Below are 21505 nucleotides of genomic sequence, written 5' to 3' on the forward strand. Positions count from 1 at the left end.
AGGTGGAGTATTTGAAGCTTAATGCTTCGAGCAGGGCCTAGAGTTACAGTCAATTCTTGAGGATTTGGTTGGATATCCTATGTAGATCTTCTTTCGGGCTTTAAGTTAACTCCTAGCTCACAGTTAGAGGGCGTCAATTCACTTTCCCTTCGCCTCATGACTGTGTGTACAGTCATGCCAAAGGCCCTACGAAATGCAAACACTTGACAGCCCTATGGTATCCAGGGTTGCTCCATTTCCACTGTTTGCCTGCAGTGTGTGTGTGTGTGTGTGTGCGGAATGTCTGTGCGTGATTCTTTGACGTTGCACAAAATGTTTGCCAATGCTCAACTTTAGTGAGCGAGCGAGGGGAAAAGCGGAGTAGATGGCAAAGGGGAACGGTTAAGACCTAAACACTGCAAACATTAGCAGCGATGGGGCGGCAGCAGAGTTTTAAACTTCTGCCCCTTGGTATCGCACCTGACGCGGCGTTGCCCTGCACTCAGGCGTGAGTAATAGTCCTACAAACACAGTACCCAACCCAAACCAACCCAACCCATTCCAACGGTTACTGTACTGCAAATGCGGCGAACTAATGCAACGCGGCGAATTCAAGTGGCCGAGCTGTACATAACGGTAAACATGCTAAGCGGTTTTTGTGCCTGCCTTTCAACTCGCTCCCTCCCAAAAAGAAGAAGGTGGGAAAAGAAGGAAGGAAAGAAGGAGGTGGGCCACCTCCACCAACTGGGCAACAAAAGTCAACCGTAAAAGTGTTTGCGCAAACCCAAAAAGTAAGGAAAAGATTGAGAAAAATGAGAAGGAGTTGTGGAAGACAAGGCTGAAAATGCAAACACTTGAAGAAGCCCCCACTTTGGGACTATCTCTATCCCTATACCTATTCCTGTTTTGTGGTTGGATCCCACAAGCCCACTATCCTTTAACCTCTTTTAACCCCTGCTTCGTTCACTTCCCCTTGCAGTCCTTGCTCCTGCCTATTTCGCTATTTGCCCAATTGACGGCTACTTGACATTTGGCGCTGCTGCTGCAGTGCCTGCCGCCCCGCCCACCACTCGCTGTCCTGAGCTTTTGTTTTCTCTCGCTGCCTGTTTGCACACTCCGCAAAAGAGAGCAGAAAAGAGTGGGGAAAAAGGAGAGCGGACGCAACCAAATGGAGCAGTGTAAACACAGGCTTCCTCCTGCCTCCAGTCCCAGGGCCTGTGAAAATATTATTTTAGCGTGTGAAAAGTGTAAAGTGCTGCTGCTATAATGTTTAAAAAATAAGTACGAGGTTTGCCACCCATTCATGCACACTCTTGGACGTTCTAACCCCCCCAAACCACAACCTTAGGGGAGGGAGACGTGTTGAGATGACTTCTAAAGCACCACCCACCCCCCACTAGCCACTGGAGACGTGTTGAGTTTCCTTCGACTCGAGAGCATGGCTCTCCTTCAAATGTTATTCCCCATTTTGTTTGATTTAAGCTGATCAAGTGTTGCACTTGCTTTTATGGTTAACATTTCTGCCACTGCCACTACCACTACCACTGGCTTCTGCTCCTGCCTTCTCTCTTAGTTCTTAGTTCTCATCCTTCTGTTTCTATTGTTTGCACTTCAATTGTGTTAAGTGCAGGCGGCAGCTCTGGTGCTCCGCCACACTGTTTGATGGGATCAACCACGGAAATAAAAGGAAAGCAACTTTTGGAAAGCTCGGGAAATATTTTTTAAGTTAAGAAATGAAAGAATAATGTTTTCTTTGCCAGACTTTTAAGTGGTCAGTGTTTGTGCATATGTATGTATGGAATGTATAAGAGAACTATCCTTTCCTATGAGTCCTTTCTACTAAATCTGTTATGTCCATGCGCATCTTTACAGCGAATTCCCTCAGACAATTTTTGGTATAGCGCTGCATAGGAATTAACTCTATTCTATCCTTTCATATGCATTCAACAGATGTTCACTTTACTTCCTCATTCATTCCGAAAAAATTTGATTTGGGGTTGACGTTTTCCCATTCTACCCATTCTACTCTTCCTCTTACCCCGTGCATCGTGTGAACTTTTAGTAGTAGCCAGTGTGTGGATTTTACGATCAATTTCCGCTGTGGAACAAGCCTATAAAATATAGAGTTCCCCCCCATCCATAAAACTGAAGAAATAGGAGTCCCGTGTAGGCAGCCACTAAATATGGAACATTAAAAACCATAAATATTAAAACATTAAAAATATCCATAAAAAAAGAACACAACAACAAAAAACAGAGAACCACACAAAGCCATAGGAAAATTACAATGAAAATGCAGTTGTGAGGGGGAAATTAATTTCACAAGCAATAGGCAAAACAGCTGGAAATCAATGAAAAGCAATATGGAAAAGTCTAAACAAAAGGAACGACTTCCAATACGAAGAAAAGCCCACCCACCGTCAGTGGACAGAGGGGAACGGAACCACACACACACACACAATTAGTCAGAAGAGAGTGATGTTGGTGGGGAGAATGAGCAGAGGTGTCTAGGTAGGGGCGTCAAGTAAAATCCATTTCCAATGCCTTATCGGAAAATGCATTTCCATTTACAAGAAGTTTTTCACTCTCCTCTCTGTCCGCGGCAGTGTATTAAAATCAATGAATAAATAAACAAAAATCAAAAACCGAAAATCCCAACTGCCTCTCGCTATCACTTTCTCTCTGTCTCTCTCTCGCGGTGTGTCTCGCTTTTTGACAGCGGCGGTTGCTTTTGTTTCTGAGCAGATCCCCCTGTCTGGAGTTGATTTATATTTACTTTGGATCGGGGGGGCCGCATTGTGTGAACGGCGACAGCTATAAAAGCTTTGGCGGCACACGTCTGTCCGTCCGTATGTCTGTCCGCCCAGCAGGTCGCCACTCTCCTCCGTAACACTGCGGTGGAAGCTGTTTCTTTCTCTGGTTCCTCTGTCTGATCCATGTCCCACTGGCACATGTTCGGGGTGGGTCTCAATATACCTGAATTTTCCCTATTCCGGATAAGTGTCCGGGAATCTGATGTTTGCACTTTGCTTTTTTTCTATACCTTTGATCATCTTACACTCTCAGCCAATGTATCCTTAGTTCAGTTTCTACCATTATCCATCTCTAGGAGTTTCTTTATTCCATACTTCATTTTAGATCGCATCAAAGCACGGGTTCATTCAGTTTCTCTTATGCATCTTTAATTATTAAATCCTCTCCATCTACATATGTACACATGTATCTCTACCCCTTTTAAGAACATTCATAGCCACATTCATTGCTTAATTAGCAAACATTTTTTGGGGTCGCGTTCCATAAATGAACATAATTGAAAATGTCAACAGTTGTCCCTTTCGGCTTACGCATAATTACAGCACCAACATATGCTTTCCCCCGTTTGGATGTCATGTTCGTCACTTCACTTCATAAAAGTGTTAATTAGTCGAAGCCCGCAAAAATTGCATCCATCTATTCCAAATGCATTTCATGACAAATGTCAAATGTCAAAAATCGAAATTACTAAATTATGAAATGACATCCCCTACATATCGTAATCTACCCGGCCCTATCCACCCACCCATCTATCCGTATTCGATGTTAATTAAGTTTTTGGATTGTATACAGATGTTTCTAATGTTTTGTGTCGATGTTATCGCATGGCGGATGTGTAGGGGTGTGGTGGAGTAGAATCAAATTGCCAGAGAAATTCTATATTTATGTCCAGATTTTTTGTGTCAATAAATGTTTAATTGATTTCCCGTTTGACAGATGATATTTTGGTCAAAGACTCTTGATTGATGGATGGCCTGTTATGATGGCTATGGGGAGATTGTATTAATTTGGATTATGAAGCTAAGAAGAAGAAATAACAATTAAAATGTCAACAGAAAGAGGGAGAAGGTATAGTTCTATGAAACTAAAGGAGTTTGTTAAGTATTCCCCATATTGTACTGACAAAAATTTAAAGAGTCAGTAATGAAGCGAAGATTGCGTGGGGAAGCTCAGCTAAAATAAGAAATGAAAAATTATAATTCGTATCATTTTGATCACTCAGAATATTCAAGAATATTCAGAAGTACTGTATTTCTAACATTTCCCTGCCATTTCCTGGCATTTCCCAACACGTAGAACCCATCAAACATCAAAAACTTCAAAAAGCCAAACAAAACAAAAGAAGAAAATTAATAACCAAAGCTAAAAGGCAAAAAGTCATCATGTGCTACGCCCATTTAAATACAAACAATTGTGGAACTATAATCATACATCAGCAGTACGGAACATCCCCCACGAAACCACCCACTTGCTCTCTCAGCCCCACCACTTCGCGGACGTCAATCTCTGCCCGAATGAGAGAGCACTTGTCATTGAAAACATTTGTTAAAATTCCCATGGGACCACGAAGAAGAGAGAGAAGACAGCGAAAATAGCCAAATATGACATTGGGGGGTGGGTAGTGAGGGAGAGCGGTGGTCAGCATCAGCAGGGGGCATATCCCTCATCTGCAATAGTCATTCATACTCTCTCACTCATTCGCATACAAAAACAAATAAAAACCCATTAAGCAAAAACCAACAACAGCAAAAACCACGGGAGGGGTTAATATCGTAGTTCGAAGAGGGGGGAGCACAGAGAATGCAAGAAAGTAGCGGCAAGCAATTAACAACTACAACGACAAACAAAACGAGGGAGAGGGAGATGGAGAGTGAAGAGGCTTTGGCTACTGCTGAGTCGATGTGTGCGGGCAGCCACAACACGAAAGATAAGAGCCAGCCACAAGCAATGAGGAAGAGGGAGATCAGTGCGCAAGCAAAGAAGAGGGATAGAGGGATAGTGCAGCAGTGATCGAGCGGGGTGGCAGAGTATGGAGTGAGAAAGTGCATTAGATAAGCAAAACTCAGCTGGAAGCCGATCCGACCGAGAAATCGAGTTGAGTCCCAGCTGTGTTTGCTCTCGTGCAGCCACTCTCTCTCTCTCTCTCTCTCCCTCTCTCTCGCCTAAAACAGAAGCAGTAGCAGCGCAGCTATAAATAAACATCCATCCCCCCCATAGCCCCTTTCCATGTCGTTCACTCTGTCCAGAGCAGAGTGCAGTTAATAATTCGTGTGAAATATTTGCTTACTTGCACACACACACACACACGATAAGAAGAAAGAAGAGAGAGAAATAAAATCAAAGTTGCGGGCGTCGGCTGATGAGGAGAAGTGCAGATTAAAGAATAACAAAAGTCAGTAGCGGGTGTCTGGCGGGGTGGTCTCTGGGGTGCGTGGAAATATCATACAGATGTGGGCAATGTCGGAAATGTTTCCTGTCAACTTGTTGGAATCAGAGTTGGGGCTTAGTCCCTCTCTCGCCCTCTCTCGGTACGCCTCTGGCGGTGCTATCGGTACTAATCACACGACTTGCAGCAGTTGTCGCCCATTTCCATGACCATTCCCGCTCCCATTCCAACGCATACCCATGCCCACGCTCTCCGCCCTCATTACCATACCCATCATTCACTGTGGGTCTCGTCTCTTGGTTACCCAGGGGTTTGTTGCATTCGCAGAATCTCAGTCCGTCACATGCTCGTAAAATCAACAAAATGCAGGGTGATGTTGTGACACTTGCTGTGACAACAACAGTACAATGACAACAACGAACCCAAATAACAACAACAACAACACTCAGAGTTGCATTTAGCAAAATGTTTAATGAGTGACAGAGCGACAGAATGACTGACAGACAAAGCTGTGGAGAAAGAGAGAGAGAGAGGGGGAGAGAGAACGGCTGAGAGAAATTTTGCATCCACGGTCGGTTTTTGGGCTTAAGAAGCATCCATGGACTGGCGGAGGGGACGGTGACTGCAGCTCTGAGAGGGTGGTGAGGGCCACCCACAACTTCCACGCTCCCTCCCGCTGCTGTCAAAACCAAAAACTGGAGTTGCCTTTGTATTTTTACGGGATATATGTATGCACAGTATGTACAGACATGTTCCTGGCCAGAGGGGGAAGGCTTTAGAAAGGTTTAGGACGAGGAGACAGGGCGGCTTTAGAAAGGGGTTTTTTGGCGTGAAGAAGCTTTAGGCGACGAGTGAGTGAGAGAGAGAAAGAGAGAGTGGTTAAGGGGAGTTGTTCTGTGCTGCTTCTGATGATGATGTTGATGATGATGCCGTGGGGCAAAGTGTCCATTATGTTGATTTGAAAAATAAAAGCAACGGATTTGATGGCTTCCCCCAAAGATGCAGGGGCGAGGTGGTGACTGCAAACGAGGTGGGGGGGTTCACACAGAAAGGGGGTGTGGTGTAATGAGTAAAATATAGTTGATTGTAAGACAGTTATCAGTTATGTACATGGTGACACTTCTTGTGGTTGCTGTGGAGCCTCTGCCGTTGTTTTATTTAGAAAAGATTTTATTTTAGAAGAGATTTGTCAAAGGAACTCGTAAGAGATTGGGGGACGGTGGGAGTATAATGAAATATTTAGCTTAAAGCGGAACTTTTCATTCAACAATTGCTCATTGACTCTTTTGTCAGAAAAGCTAAAAAGAAAAATAATTAAATAATAATAATCCACAACCAAACACCAGGACACGGACATAAAAAGCGAAGGTACCCTCCACATCGCCCACCCGCCGAATTCGACTTTGAAATGTACGAACCCTTGAACGTCAAAGCCACGCCAGAATCCGCACTGATCAGGGCGAATCGGAGGTCTGGCCACAGCAGTCCATTGGGCCATGGAACCGTGGGTACCGCGCACAATCCGTTCATACCGTCTAGACGTTCCTCTTATCAACGGAACGGAATGGAGCAACTGGACCAGCTCATAGCGAAGCTCACGCAGATGGCGGATAGTGCGGGCGGTGTCCAGCTGTCGGCCATGGACCTCGAGGCCCTGTGTCTGAGAGCCCGCGGAGTGCTGCTCCAGGAGCCGGCGCTGCTGGAGATCCAAGCACCCGTGAACGTCCTGGGTGACATTCACGGACAGTATGGTAACCTGCTGAAGTACTTGGCGGCTGGTGGATATCCGCCAGAGGGACGATACCTGTTGCTGGGCGACTACGTGGACCGCGGCAGGAACTCGATCGAGACGCTCACACTGTTGCTGGCCCTGAAGGTGCGCTACCCGAGTCACTTCTTCCTCCTCCGAGGCAACCACGAGTCCGCCAGCATAAACCGCGTATACGGCTTCTTCGATGAGTGCAAGCGACGCTTCACGGTCAAGATGTGGCGCACCTTCGTCGACTGCTACAACTGTCTGCCCATCGCGGCGGTGATCGAGAAAAGCATATTCTGCTGCCATGGCGGCCTCAGTCCCGACCTCTTCAGCCTCGACCAGATCCGCACCATAGTGCGCCCCTGCGAAATCCCCGAGTCGGGTATGCTGTGCGACCTGCTCTGGTCCGATCCGGACTTTGCCAACTACGGTTGGCATCCGAACGAGCGCGGTGTGAGCCACACCTTCGGCGCAGATGTGGTGACCGCCTTTATGCTGCGCTTCCACTTGACCCTCATTTGTCGCGGCCATCAGGTCGTCGAGGATGGCTACGAGTTCTTTGCCAAGCGGCAGCTGATAACCATCTTCTCGGCCCCAAACTACTGCGGGGAGTTTGACAATGCGGGGGCCATGATGTCAATCGATAAGGATCTGCTATGCACATTTCGCATCCAAAAGCCGATACCCATCCGACGAATGATTTTTCCCGTGGATAAATAATTCTCCTTAACACATTTCGAAGAATTTGTTATTCGAAGGGAGTTACGTTACGGTTGAAATTGGGCAAATAGACCACATGATGAATCAGTGAATGTAAAAAGAGATGTCTTATATAAATAAAACTCTTTAATTTGACCACAATCACAATTATACAATTAGTTATATAATTAATGAAAATATTCGAAGCTCAAATAAATGCAGAAAAAAAAAACACTTTAAAAGTGTGAGAATATAATATATGCATTTTAATTTGATAAATTACAATCGTTAATTTCAATCTAGGAAAGCCATAAAGGCAAATTAAATTACGTCCAAGTTGGCAAAGAAATTTTAGCCCAGAATCGCTCTCACAACAAACCCCTCTGCCGCACAACCAAATGGTAATGACAGGGGAAACAAAAGTAAAACAAAAAAAAAACCCAGCTAAAATAATTACTAAAATGCATTACAGCACGCACACTCTTGCACATTGGAGAGAGTGAAAGATAGGGTCAAAGACAATAAGAGAGAACGAGAGAGAGACATGCAAATTGGATAGCAAAAAAAAAGTATAAATTAAATGACACTGCAATTTGCAGAGGGAATAAATTAATGGCAATCCATTTCGGTAAATTGGAATGATGCAAAATGGCCATTAATGCTAATTTATGTGGCAAGTAGTGTGGCGTGGTTCAGCAATGAAGGGGGGCTATATGATGGTGGCGAGCCCCCATAGATAAAGTCAAGGACCTTGAACTGTAAAATAAGAGTGACAGAGTGGAAGGGAACCTCAGGTAGGGATTTAAGCCCCTCCATCAAAGTGAGGGATTTTCACCGATGTTATTTACTGAGGTGCTCAAAAAGTAGCCACTTCCTCTTTATTTTATAATCATACCATGCTGCGGCTACATTCTTAAACAATATTTCTTTTAAAAAATGTCTTTAAAAAATCCAATTTAATAATCTATGCAAAAAGCTGGCGAAACTTTTGCCATAAAGTTGCCCAAAAGTTTGACTCTGCCACAAGACATGACGACAACAAGGCGGAGAGTTATCCACGCCTTCAGGAGTGTTGACTAATGGCAACACACACAGGCACAAAGTTACACACACACACACATATGTATGTACATGTATCTAAAGGATATCATTGTCCAGGCAGTGTCCCTGGATAACAGCAAAAACAAACCAGAATAAACATATGTGTGGCTGAAAGGAGACCAGAGACCGGCATTAACCCCACAATGGGCGCATACATTTTGCAGCAGCATGTCCTGTCCGAAAAGGAGTACAGGAAGCATACAGGACGAGGGCAGATGCATAGAGATAGATAGAGAAGCGAAGCGAAGACAGGGACAAGCATAAGCTGCAATATCCACAAAACTAATCTGAAGTCAGACAGGGACAGAGACAGAGAGAGAGAGCTATAGAGATAGATGGAGACAGAGTGAGGAAGAGAGACAAGGATTTACATATTAAGCCATTTTTAATTTACGACTTGCCAAAAAGCTCCAAGTCGAAGACTTTCCCTTTCGTCCATCTCCCCCTCTTGCAGCATTCTGTCACCAAAAAGTCCAACCCCTACCCCAACACCAACACCCTTCCTCCTGCCTCATCGCCTGACTAAACAGTAGATAACAAACTTAAGAGAGTGAGGAGGAGAGTGGGGATGGTGATGAGTAGGAGGAGAGAGTTGCGAAGACAGAGACGAACATAGATGGATGATAAAGGCACCACAGTCACAGGCAAAAAAGGATAACGCCATGTCCTGGAAATGTATCCTTACGCTAAAGCCACATAACGGCAACCATTCCCACCCACACTCACCCACTTTCACCCCCTCACACACACACCCACACACACGCACAGCAAAAGAGAGGGAGGGGCAGCGCAACAATGACGGTAATAAAATAAAAGTAAATCCATGCTTTGGTTTTTTTTCTTTTCCACTCCTTTTTGCCGCTCTCATCCGCTCTTGCTCCCCTCCTTCATTCCCTTCTCCTGGTCCCTGCTACCTCCACTCTTCGTTGTTGTGGCACTGGCATCTGTCAAACTTTGACATTGACGTACTCTGTGACGCAACTTGTTTAGGGGTTTAGAGATGTTTTCCATGTCGAGAGTTCTTCATGCTCCTCCGGTACTGTTTTCAAGCATGGCAGTGAAGGATGGAGGCAAGTGAAATGGAAAGTAGAACGCAAAAAACAATCTTCAGTGATGCATTCTATAGGCATTGCTGCACTTCTGATATGACTGACATTTTCAAAGCTTACATTACACAAAAAAGGATTTAAAATTTCAATGAATTTGTGTTAGAAGTTCAAAGAAAGGGGGGGACTGTGGCACGGTTTTGATGCAAAAATAATTGATTTGCTTCGAAAAAAGTTCGGGAATGACCGAAAAACTTTACTTAAAGCTATAATTATAATCTCAGATTCTCTCTCTCGTATAAGAAATACACCAATTTCCTTGGGGTCTCTTTTTGCCAGATATAATCCCAACAGGAAAAGCTAATAAAAAAAACCCTATAAAGGATATTTCCCTTAGGGCTATTCTACTTTTATAGAGCTCTCCCCCAACGAATGGGAAACTTTCATTTTCAGAGTTTTTTAGCAACTTTTCCAGCTTACTGGTGGGACAACAGGTGCAAATGAAACCCTTCGAAGGGGAGGTGGTTTCGGACTATAGAAGAGCCATCCATCAATCATGGGGGCTTCAAAAGCCAAATAACCAACCCAAGCATATGCTTGAGCTAGTTACAGTATACCAGAAAACCCACCCTTTGCCCACAAAAGAAAAGCAAGCCCAATCCGTAGCCCAAAAATAAAAAAAAACATCTTCTAACAAGCGGAAGGAAATGTCGGGATGCCAGATGCCTGATGATGACGATGATGATGATGACAATGTTCTTGGTTTCGGTTCTTTAAAGTTTTTCATGGCGGATTGGCATTCAATGGGGATGGGTCGGTGTGGGTGTCAGTCAATGTCTTTTGCGGTTTTGTCACTCAAATACACAAAAACCGCTTTGTTTGCCCCGAAGCGAAGTGAAAGGAAAAGGAAATCCCTCCCTATCCGGGTGCCGCTTCTATTGTATCTCTGGGTGTGAAAAGATTTTCAGTTGATTTGACTCGATAAATGTATCTTCCTCCTTGTTCATCCTTGATTATAAGGCTTTCTCACTCAATGCCCTTGTACACGCGAGCCTTGTTATCCCTTCGAAAAGTTCACTCACCTGCAAAAAATTAAAAGGCAAAACGGAGACAGGGTTAGCCAAAAGAGTTATGTTTGCTAATTAAAAGATTACAAAAGAGTAAACATTTTGGGCATAACCCTTTTCAAAATTACCAACTAGCTCTGACATCTAATTAAGCGAAAAAACCAGCTAAAAAATCAACCACAATCGACCCCTAAATGAGAGCGAAAAAACACAAGCAACATCTCTATTAAAAATATGGCCCAACCGAATGATTTATAACATTTTTTTCCAGTCAGTGAGAAGGCAGAAAAATATATAATGGTAGAACGGGGCAAGGACATTAGCCTGGTCACCTTTTTGTTGTTCCTTTAAAAAAATACATTTTTTGTTTGTACAGAATAAGCGGGCGCCTTTGGCATGTTATGAAAAATGATGAGTAGGCAATTGGTTAGGTGGCTGGCAGGAGTATTTATATAGGATACGGCTGCCAGATGATGATGAGTCGTCTGTATTATGTTGCAGAAGAGATGGGGAACAGATGGGCAAACGGTATTTGGTAGTGCGTGGGAAAGTTATATGAAAGAGTTCCAAGGAATTATTGAGGCAGGGAAAACCAATTTGGTAAAATTTTAAATGCCTTTAGAATATAACATTTTATTTTACTTTTAATTCAATAAAAGTGTTTCCTGGCCGTTGGAAATTTCAAATCGTAATCCCTAATGCAGTTAGGTAAGTAAACGTGACGCTTTCTTGCAAAGTTCTTTAATGTGCATTCATTTTTCTGCGATGTACTGCCTATGGGAAGGCTGCAGTCGCGCTGCATTCACTCTCAGCTTTTCGTTTTTATACTGCTAAAGTAATTGACCCTTTTTCAGAATTTCCAACCATAACTGCTGAACTTATTTTCAGCAACCAAAGCAAACACAATGCTGTTCATTTGAATAGATATCAATTATGGGAATGCATAATTTCTGATCAAAGGAAACCCCTTTAAATTACTAACAATTAATCAAAACAAAAAAAGAAGCCTAATTCAGTTATCAAAATATATACCACAACAACAAAAAAGTGACAAACACTCGAGTAACTTTCACCGCTGTCATACGAACAGCTGCCTGGCAACCCACAAAATATCATGATTAATCAGCAACAAAAACAAATGAGATGAGGAAAATGAAGAAAAGCCACAAGCGGGCTCTATAGCAGGAAAAGCGAATGAAAGAACAAACAATGTTGCAGTTATGGCTCAATAAGCCAACAAAAGGCGAGCCTCTTTTAGACCCGACTTCGACCTCGTGCCTCGAGCCGATGATAAAGCATTTTTTCAGCTTCTTTTCGAACGAAAAGCCGCAAACAACAACAAGAATGGACTTGCATGATAAAGAGCAAACAAAAAAAAAAAAATATAATGCTAACCACAATGAAAATTGAAAAACATTTATTAGATGATGGGTCACAGGGGGGAAGGTGGTATGCGAGTGGAATGGGTTGCACACGCACATGCTAATACAAATGAGCACAGAATGCTGCAATACCCTTTTTACAGAAACAAATATTTTCTTTTTCTTTGATTTAGTGATTAAATCTAGATATGTATTTATAATTTAAATATATAATTATTTTGTTCAGAAATAATAACGGTCTAAGGAATTCTATCTTATATAGCTAACTAATCTTCCCGAAGCCATGATACCCTCTGCTGGGGTACAATGAGGCGTCTGAGCCAGGTCTAAACCCAGGCCGCCTCGATTACATAAGTCTGAGGGTTAAGTCAGCGGCAGGAGTGGTTACAGGGGCAGAGGAACAGACGGCTGAGGCTACTGGCCGGGGGTATTATTTATGAGGGTTAATAATCGAATCGAACGATGGTTCAGACAAGATAAAGTCCACGGGACTCTCGTACTCGTCCCTCTCATGCTTTCCAACTCCAACTGCCATCCCCCCCGCTCTGTCGCTCATCCGCCAGCGTTGTGTGCGTTATCTTGACTCAGCAGAAATCATTTTTCTTCTCGCTCTGCCACTCTTATGCCCCTCTCTTACACTGTCTTTTTATGCAAGCGAATGCGGGTGCCGACTTTCAATGCAGCTCCTCTCTCTCTCTCTTACTCCCACTCCCTCTCCGTGTCACTCATTCTCATTCTTGTCATTTGGCAGCTATTTCTTTCGCTCTTTATGTCTCTTCTTATTTTTTATAATTTATTGATTATGTAAAATATTCACAAATTTCATCTATTTATGGGGATTCTTCTCTATTTTTTTTTTGTTGAGTTGCGTGGGTGCCAAATTAATAAATTATGAAAATGTAATCAATCATGAAATGCGCTTTTGTGTGTGGATATAACTTGGGGAATACATACTATACATAGATCACCCACGTTGACGGGAGATTTATGTATGGGCAAAAATGTTTGGAGACAAACGTGTAAATTAATGATGAAGGTTTCTGGGAAGGGAGTGGAATGGGAATTGATCGCCAATCTAGTAGCATAGACGAATGGTAAGGAATTGCTTATCTGTATGATGGAGTCCTATCTCTCCTCTTAGACTCGCTCGAAATCTTTCTTTGCCAATATCAATTCAATATAAAATCCCAAAAATCAATCCCACATTCAAATTTCGCTTAACTCACAATAATTTTTAACATTCAGTTTATGGCCAACTCGAAAGTTCAGCTGGCCCAAAGCAAATGGCCTACAAAAAAGCCAGAATCGAAAGAAAAGCAAAACGGCAGCTGGTCAATTACAAAAGAATTACCCGCCGCTGCCGCCGCTAGAGTTTTTTTGCATTACCATTTCCTTGGAGTTTTGTCAATTGCAATAAAAATAATCAACATGCATCGCCGGGTCTCTGGACTGTTGTTTGCCTCCAGTCAGAGGCGAAGTCGAAGTCAGAGATGGAGTTGGAGTTGGGGATTTACGACCCGCATGGGCAACACGTTCAGCGCTGAATAAACTGCAAAATGCAACTGCATTTCGTTGCCATTAACATAATAATGCTGCTGCGGCTGGCTGGGTTAACCTCCTGTGTCTTTTGCCCCCTCCACCCGTCCCGAACGGCTCTCCTTCTCCATGTCCATTTCCATCTCCATCTCTCCGTTTATTTGCATTGCACAATTTGAAGCCAAAGTAAATAATCAACTCGCACTAATCTCAAGCCAAACTGCATTTAGCAAAATGTTTTCTCTCCGTCTGCGTCTCCGTCTCCGTTTGAGCCATTTGGTCAGTCCATTTTGTGGTTACAGCCAGAAGAAACGAACAAGAATGCAAACCGAACATACAGATACACTAGCAGATATCTCTAATTATCTCTAATTTGAATGAAAATTTTCAGCAATATGCGGGGAAATATGAAAGTACAGCCGTTGCAGTTAAATTGGATTGTCAAATATAAAATCTTCTATTGATGCCAGCTCCTAAAAACAAATGCCTTATATTCTGGCAAAAAGCTTATCCGCCATTATTATACGAATGCCCATATCCCTCTTCAAGGGTGTACCACAACAAAACCAAGGAAACCAGCACTTTGTGGACTTTGCTTTATCATAATTCAACGCACTTTGGACTCCAGTTTTCGCATTTGGTTTCGGTTTCGGTTAGTTTGGTTAAAGTACTCTGTCTCTCTTTCTCTCTCTCTCTTTCTCTGTGTCCAGTAGCGCCGCACTCTGGATAGATCACAACACTCTAGGTAGGACTGCTGCTTGGACGTGAGCTGTATGCAAATTGCATAATCATCGCTTGATGGGTTGGCAGCAGTATGGTTTGGGGCATACGAGCAGTAGAGAATGAGTGCCTGATTGCTGAGTAGAGTAGAGGCTCTCTTCTCGTATCATAAAAATGCAGTTAACTTTGATGGAAGGTTCTCAGTTTCTTTGAATCTGCAAAAGGCAACACTCTGACGGGTCTGTGGAATGGGCGTTGAATAGATCATTTTGATGGTTAAAGGAAATAACAGATTGTTTCTAGGGATTGGCAATGTTTCGATGGATAAAATAATGAGAAAAAAATCATTTGGCAAATGTCTATTTAAATTAATGTGAAAATCAAATGGAATAAAACAAACAAAATACCGTCGAGTTTCGAATTTGGCTTTGATCCTATCATGTCCCTACGCTCATACGAAATTCCACTCCAACATAAAATCTTTTTCATAAATCGAAATAAAAATGCAGTTTTATAATACCAAAAATCTGTACAAATCTCCAACCATAACTCAATCATACGCTCAGATCTGTTCAATTTCCGGGGAAAACTTCACATCAGCAACCTTGTCGAAGCATCATCTTGTTATTTATCTCTTATTCGGGATCTGTAACCCAAGACTCTTCACGGTTCCAACTCGGTTCCAAAACTCCAAACTCAATTATGCAAATTAAAGAAACTCTAAACAAATTTGTTCGCCTGTCGTCATCTTTTCGAGTGTCGTCCGTTGTTTAATGATTTCATATTGGTCAACTCGGTCCATAACTTTGGGTGGTGTATAAAATATCTAAAGAGATGGGCCACATGTCATGCAATGCCATGGCATGCTTTGGGTTGCGATGCTTTATCTACAAGATATAAATTAGTCAGGCGACAGGTGTGGGCATCTGTGAAGCTTGTTGGGCAACAGAAGACAGAATGTTGGGTAGGGGAAAAAAACTTGATAGTTTTTCCCAGCATGAGAAGGAGAAGCGAGCAGTGTGTGTGTGTGGGGTGTGGGGAGAACAAATTTGTTTTAGTTTTTAATGCACAATGACAGACAGGCCAAGATGGACAGACAGACAACCAAAACCTGATGATGAGGATGATGATAGCATTCCCCAACCACCATTTTGTTGTGTGTTTCGTTGATAAGTCACGTCTCTCATGTCGTCGCATATTTGTCACAGAGTTGAACCTAATTGGAGTGGGTGCAGATACGCGCCAAACACCAGATACACATATACTCGTACATTTACATTCGTACATTCGGACATTAGTTTGGCCAATTAAATTCGACTTGAACTTATTTAAAACTATTATCCGAGCACCAAGCTCAAAGCGAAACCGCAGCGCAACGAACGAACATGCCCATAATCAGTTCAAACAAATCAACTTTCCCAAACGGACCAAACGAAACCGCCGAAACCACCGCCATTCCATGCAAACCACCAAAATGCAACCACTTGGCCAGGGCATTACCATAGCTAAATATCCACCGCAAATGCATGAAAATCATGGACATAGAGAAGGGGTGAAGTGAGGAGTGGAGGGTTGGGGCTCTCTGGAGATGCAGGTGTGTGTAATGTGGTGGAATTATTCACATCAGAAACTGCTGGACTGCTGGATCTCTCATTGGAATGGCTCGAAAGGGGCTTGGCCCCAGTCTAAGCGCAGATGTTTTTGGGGTCCAGCCAGCCAAACAAATATTGATGGGGGGTTATATTCGATTGAAACTGGCTAATTTTTAACATTAAAAGAAGACTTTGTACTGAAGAGACTGGCGCTCTTCCCTGTTCTCTAACGGTTCAACAAAATGTTATGGGAAATTGCTTGCGAAACGTAGGCTTTCTTATTTTTAGTCCGCAAATCAAACGCTTCGAAAGGTGTTTGGAAAATTAAATATATCAGAAATCAAGCTGAACGCCATGGACTACAGTTGCTGTATTTGCCAGCACGTCTGTCAAATTTTTACTCGTAAATATATTTTTGGGTAAAACCCTCTCATACCCATATGACTCTTCAAAGATCTCTAAGACAAAAGACACAGCTGTGGTGCCCACATTTCCCGGAAAGTGCTACGACAATTCTCTCACACCTTTGACACTTTTCTTTAGCGCCCATCCCAAAACGGAAGTGCTTTGGGGGCAAACAGTACTTGCACAACCTTACTTAACTCCATTTACTAATGCAGTTCACATCTCATTCACACTACGTGGGGATCCCCCCACTCCCCTCCCCTATAAGAGAGGTTGAGTCAGCTGTGTGCGATCCAAGCACTTGGACAAACATTGCACCACAGACACCGCCCCGAAGGCGTCTAAATATAAAAGACAAAAGGCGGTACAGAGAGAGAGAGAGCTGGAATATGAGAAGGCGAAAGAGTAAGAGAGGAGGCAGTGTGCCCTGCTGCTCGGACGGACACGCTCTTCGGAGATCGCTCGGATGAGTGTCTAATGCGTAACGTGTGACAGTCGCCTGTCATCCAGGGGTGTCTCCCTCTCTCTCTCTCTCTCTCTGTCGACTCTCTGTTGTTGGCTCTCTTTCTAGCTTACACTCTCACTTGACATGTTTGGTCGCCTGTCACTTGTGTTCGTTGCTGTACTTCTTAACCCCTGGCTGTCATGGAAATGCGTAGGTGGAAATGGATGCACTGCACATGCACATGCACATGTGAGCTAATCTCTAAGTGGAAATCTTTCTTCTACTTTTTTCCCCCTCCTGTTTGCTGTTGAAAATATTAAAAAGCAATTTCAATTCCTTTGGCATTGTTTAGGTTTTTAATTAACCTCGCTTCTGCTCCCCCTCTGGCTCGGGTCGACTGGTTCTCCCTGTACTCTCATCTCCATCTCTTACATTTATCCGCTCTGTTCTCTGCTCTGGCCCCCCACTTGAGTGTCCACTTGAGGTAAACTCTTGCTCAGCGAGATAGCAGTAGAAGAAAATTTCCTCCTCCTCCACCTCCCTCTCATCTGCTTTCGCTTTATTTTTAAATATTTGCTGTAGTTTTTCCCAACAGAACTTGACACACGTACAGTCACTAATTACTCTATACTTGAACTAGATTTTTTTTCCCCTGCCACTGGAGGAGAGCAGATCCGAGCGCAGCGCTAAGGAATGCGCTATCTCTGTCTGTCTTTTTGTTGCTTGAGCTTGGAGGATGGATGACAGCTTTGGGTTGAGAGCAAGACCTTGCCTTAGATTTCAATTGGAATGCAATGAAAGGACATTAAGAAGAAGCCGAACTTAGAGTTAATTAGAGAGCGCACAAATAACTACAGAGAGTGGAAATACAATGAAAATCAGTAGAAAGAAAGCAGGTGAAAGGTAAAGGTAATGAAAAGAACTAATAAATGCCATTTGAGAAAGGAATTTCAATTAACTACAAGATTGAATGGATCAGAAATTCCCATAAAATAATGCCAACTCCACTTAATAAAATTGACAAGAAATATTGTAAAGCATTTTCATTTTGAGCTCTATTCAATTTGAAAGACTGTGTTCATACACTTTTCCATTACCTAATTATCTTCAACATTATTAACCATTTTCCTTACTCGATCATCATCATGTTTACGTCTTACATGCGGCCCTTCCCTTCGTTTGATTGTTTAAACAATTGCCTTGGTGGGCCCCACTTCAAACTGTTTCAATATTGTAGTTTTCGATTTGAGTTCCACTTTAAATAGACACACGCTCCCCCCACAAGAAACACGAAAGAAAAAAACAGAAAACAAACAGAACCAACAGCACAACATCGAGAATTACTGTTAACAAACGGCCACAGCAACAATAACAACAACAAAAGACGAAAGGCTGTGACGCGTCAATATTTGTACATGCATTGCATTTTCACGCCGAATAATTAGACAACGAAATAACACCAGAAACAATCAACAATCAGGCCCACAACAAAACCACCGAAGCCGCCGCCGCCGCCAACTTCAATTAAAATTCAATGCAGCCAACATTCTGTGGAACAACAACAAAAAACCATCGAATGCAATAGCCAACAACAGTTTGAACATTTCAAAGCAAACTACAACAAAAACTCTATAATTAGATGCCAAAATACCTTTATAGTAAATTTATGCTAATTGCGATTTGAGGGTTGGGTTTGTGTCATAGTAGAACGTTACCCGAAAGCGATTGAACTTTGGAGACCTGCCTGGCATTATCAAAATGCATCTGCTGTGACCCATTTGAAATTGACCATAAAGATGAGGAAGTGCCAGGGGGGCGGGGAAGCAAAGGGAAAAGGCTGTCAAACAGTTTGACACCTTAAATGGTTTCAAAGAACTGAACATTTTTCGTTGCACTAAAATTATAATTAATAGTTTGAAGAGGTACACAAAGATGGTAGTGCTTGAGGTTGCCGCCACTTACAAGAAATAGCCAAAAAATATTTAGAAATAAATTGGAAGATAATATCGTGTCAAGAAAGAACAAAATGTACCTGATATCTATCCATGAACATTCATTTAAGCAACATCCTATGCTTATAGACATTCCTTACCCCACGGTTGTATGCAAATTCTTTGTGATAACATCAATTAATTAGTTTGCTGCGTAAATACCCAACATACCTCATTCGAATTGCAACCCCTTCAACCAAATCAATTCCACGATAGACCCCCCCGCCCAATGCCAAAGAATGTAACCCCACACTCACCTTTTTCGAGCCAAATAATTGCAATAAATATGAGTGCATATATCGTGCTGCTGCCTTGAAGTGCTGTTACAAGTACCTCTCTAAATATATTCTCAAGAGTTTCAATTAATCCTTCATTATGATTTTAGTCGATTTCAGTTGATTGGACTTTTGTGTGTGCGTGTGATTGATCAAAATTAATTGAAAATTCCTTGAATTTACAAGCTGACACACGCACAGTAATATTGGGGTGGGTGGGCAGATGTCCCACACTACGGCCTTCACTTATTGAATTCGTTAGCACTTTGGTCACACTTTTCGCACTGCTTTTCCCCCAGATTTCAATGGAAATGGAGGAATTCCTTGGGCCATAAACGGATAGACGACAGTCGTAACGGTTATCAATCAATGAAATTAGAGGGCCCGTAACGGAATTACACACACTCGCGAACACAGCATACGGTTGTTGGGATTATTTCGTGGTCCTAGCAATGCTTTTCGTTTATGCTTTCCTCTGGCAATGCTTCTCTGTTTTAATATTTATTTTATTTGAGTTTCCAAACACTTTCTTAATATGTTTTATTCGATAAATTTTACTCCTTGTAAAGGCCTTTACATTGGGAACTTTTACGTAAATTCTCTCACCCAAATGCAGCGGAAAACGCGAGCTTTGGGAGTACCGCACGCTACGAGAGTATCTTTGAAACTGTCGGATGCGGACTCTGCTCAACGATCCAATGCCCCATGCCCCACGGTACCAGGTTATAGATAGGTTTACTGTATAAAAACACCCTGCGATATACCCGATGCCACATGCGAGTGCGTGCTCGGTTTTCGCTTCGGCTTCGCTTGCCGTCGGTTTATAGCGTTGTCTGGACTCTCGTGCGAGTTGTTGCAAATATCGCATGCGAGAAGCACTGTTGTATTGTATGAGGGAGAGAGAGAGCGCGTTGTTGTACGCGATATTTCTCTTGAGAGAAGGGAGCGAGCGCGTCAAAAGCCGGTTCCTAGTGTGTGGGAATTTTCATATAACTATGGGAATTTTCACTCTTTTGTTGGCAATGTTAATTTAAAATATATAATTTTTTAGCCAAAAACCGAATTACAAGCATTATTATGCGATTTTTCTTAATATTTTTCCATGTTTTTTTTTGTACTAAATACAATTTAAATTTGATTTACTTGCCGTCTACTTATTTCCTTAAGACTTGCTATAAATTTCATTCGTCTAGCGTCGTCTTTATAGCAACTCTCTCTCTCTCTGCGTATTTAGCTCTTATTCTGTTTTGGTGCTCGCTCTCGTCAACAGCTGTTTTTTGTTTATTTCGAATAAATCCACTGACGCTGTGTATGCATCTGTGTGTGCGTCTGATAAGCACGTGTATTTTTTCCCATACTAAAGAGAGTTTTATGCGGCCACAGGTAGCGGTAATGTAAATGTTAAATGAACTGAATGTTAACATACAAGTTAGCAGGACCAGAGCTCTCAGGAGAGTTTTGAAGCTGATTTCCCCCGCTTGTCGAGTGACATATTTAAAGTTTTCCGTTTCATTTCCTTTTTCCACCTGAGATATGATTTTGGCAACGAACCAACTAATTGGCAGAGCATCCAATTAGCTCGAAAAGAAATTCCCGTACATATGCATGTCCAATACCCTAAATATATAGGGTATATTGTATTCGGGTAGAAGGAAAGCTACACTTGATCAGTATCAATATCCAGGAGCATCTAGATCTTTGCATCGAATGAAGAGATTATAATCATCAGAGAAAAAATTTCATTTAACACGTGTAAAGGGTATCTTTCTGTTGTATCTTTTCCTTTTTTTTTTCTGATTAGTGTGCTGCCACGCCCCGTTGACCAAATCAAATGGCACACAGAATTGCTGAAATCTGCGGCGCAATCAATTAAAAATATTTCAAAATTCATACAAAATATTCTCGTCATAGGAGGCGCCACTAACAAAAATATTAAAAACTTTATGCGGGTACTACGGTGGTGGGGGGAGTGTCTGTTTCTCCTCTCTGGAAAAATCAGCAAATGTGTCACCAAAAATGAACGAGCAAAAAAACTGCACGGGAATTCTGCTTGATGTAGAAAGAAACGCATTAATTTGGCTCGTTATGATTATTGCCACGCCACGCCATGCCACGCCCCTCTGTGTCTCTGCCTCGCTGCCGCAGACCCAGACCCAGACCCAGACGCAACCCATGCCCCTAGACCCAACCTCCCCCACCACAACCCATGTGCCCATTCCACTCGCTGCCTGATCTGCTGACTGGAGGAGAACCAGTGGAAGCCATGGGTCCAAGTGGAGCATATGGAAATGCCTTGAGTAATATGTCTGGA

At 42.7% G+C, this 21505-nt stretch overlaps 2 protein-coding genes across 2 annotated transcripts in view; one reads left to right on the forward strand and one right to left on the reverse strand.

Annotated features, from left to right (window-relative positions):
- Positions 1-19824, reverse strand: part of LOC111079830 (leucine-rich repeats and immunoglobulin-like domains protein 1) — a 90162-nt gene extending 70338 nt beyond the window's left edge. The window contains 1 exon segment of the mRNA XM_022375143.2: positions 19177-19824. The gene's annotated coding sequence lies outside the window, so the exon portion shown is untranslated.
- On the forward strand, positions 6481-7802 carry LOC111079831 (serine/threonine-protein phosphatase alpha-3 isoform-like). The gene has a single exon (XM_022375144.2). It carries the CDS (start codon positions 6588-6590, stop codon positions 7653-7655), a length of 1068 nt encoding a protein of 355 aa, XP_022230836.1. The 5' UTR covers positions 6481-6587; the 3' UTR covers positions 7656-7802.
- Positions 19825-21505: the final 1681 nt, after the last annotated feature.

This window comes from Drosophila obscura, unplaced genomic scaffold, assembly GCF_018151105.1.
Source record: "Drosophila obscura isolate BZ-5 IFL unplaced genomic scaffold, ASM1815110v1 contig_186, whole genome shotgun sequence".
In the NCBI taxonomy this organism is placed as follows: domain Eukaryota; kingdom Metazoa; phylum Arthropoda; class Insecta; order Diptera; family Drosophilidae; genus Drosophila; species Drosophila obscura.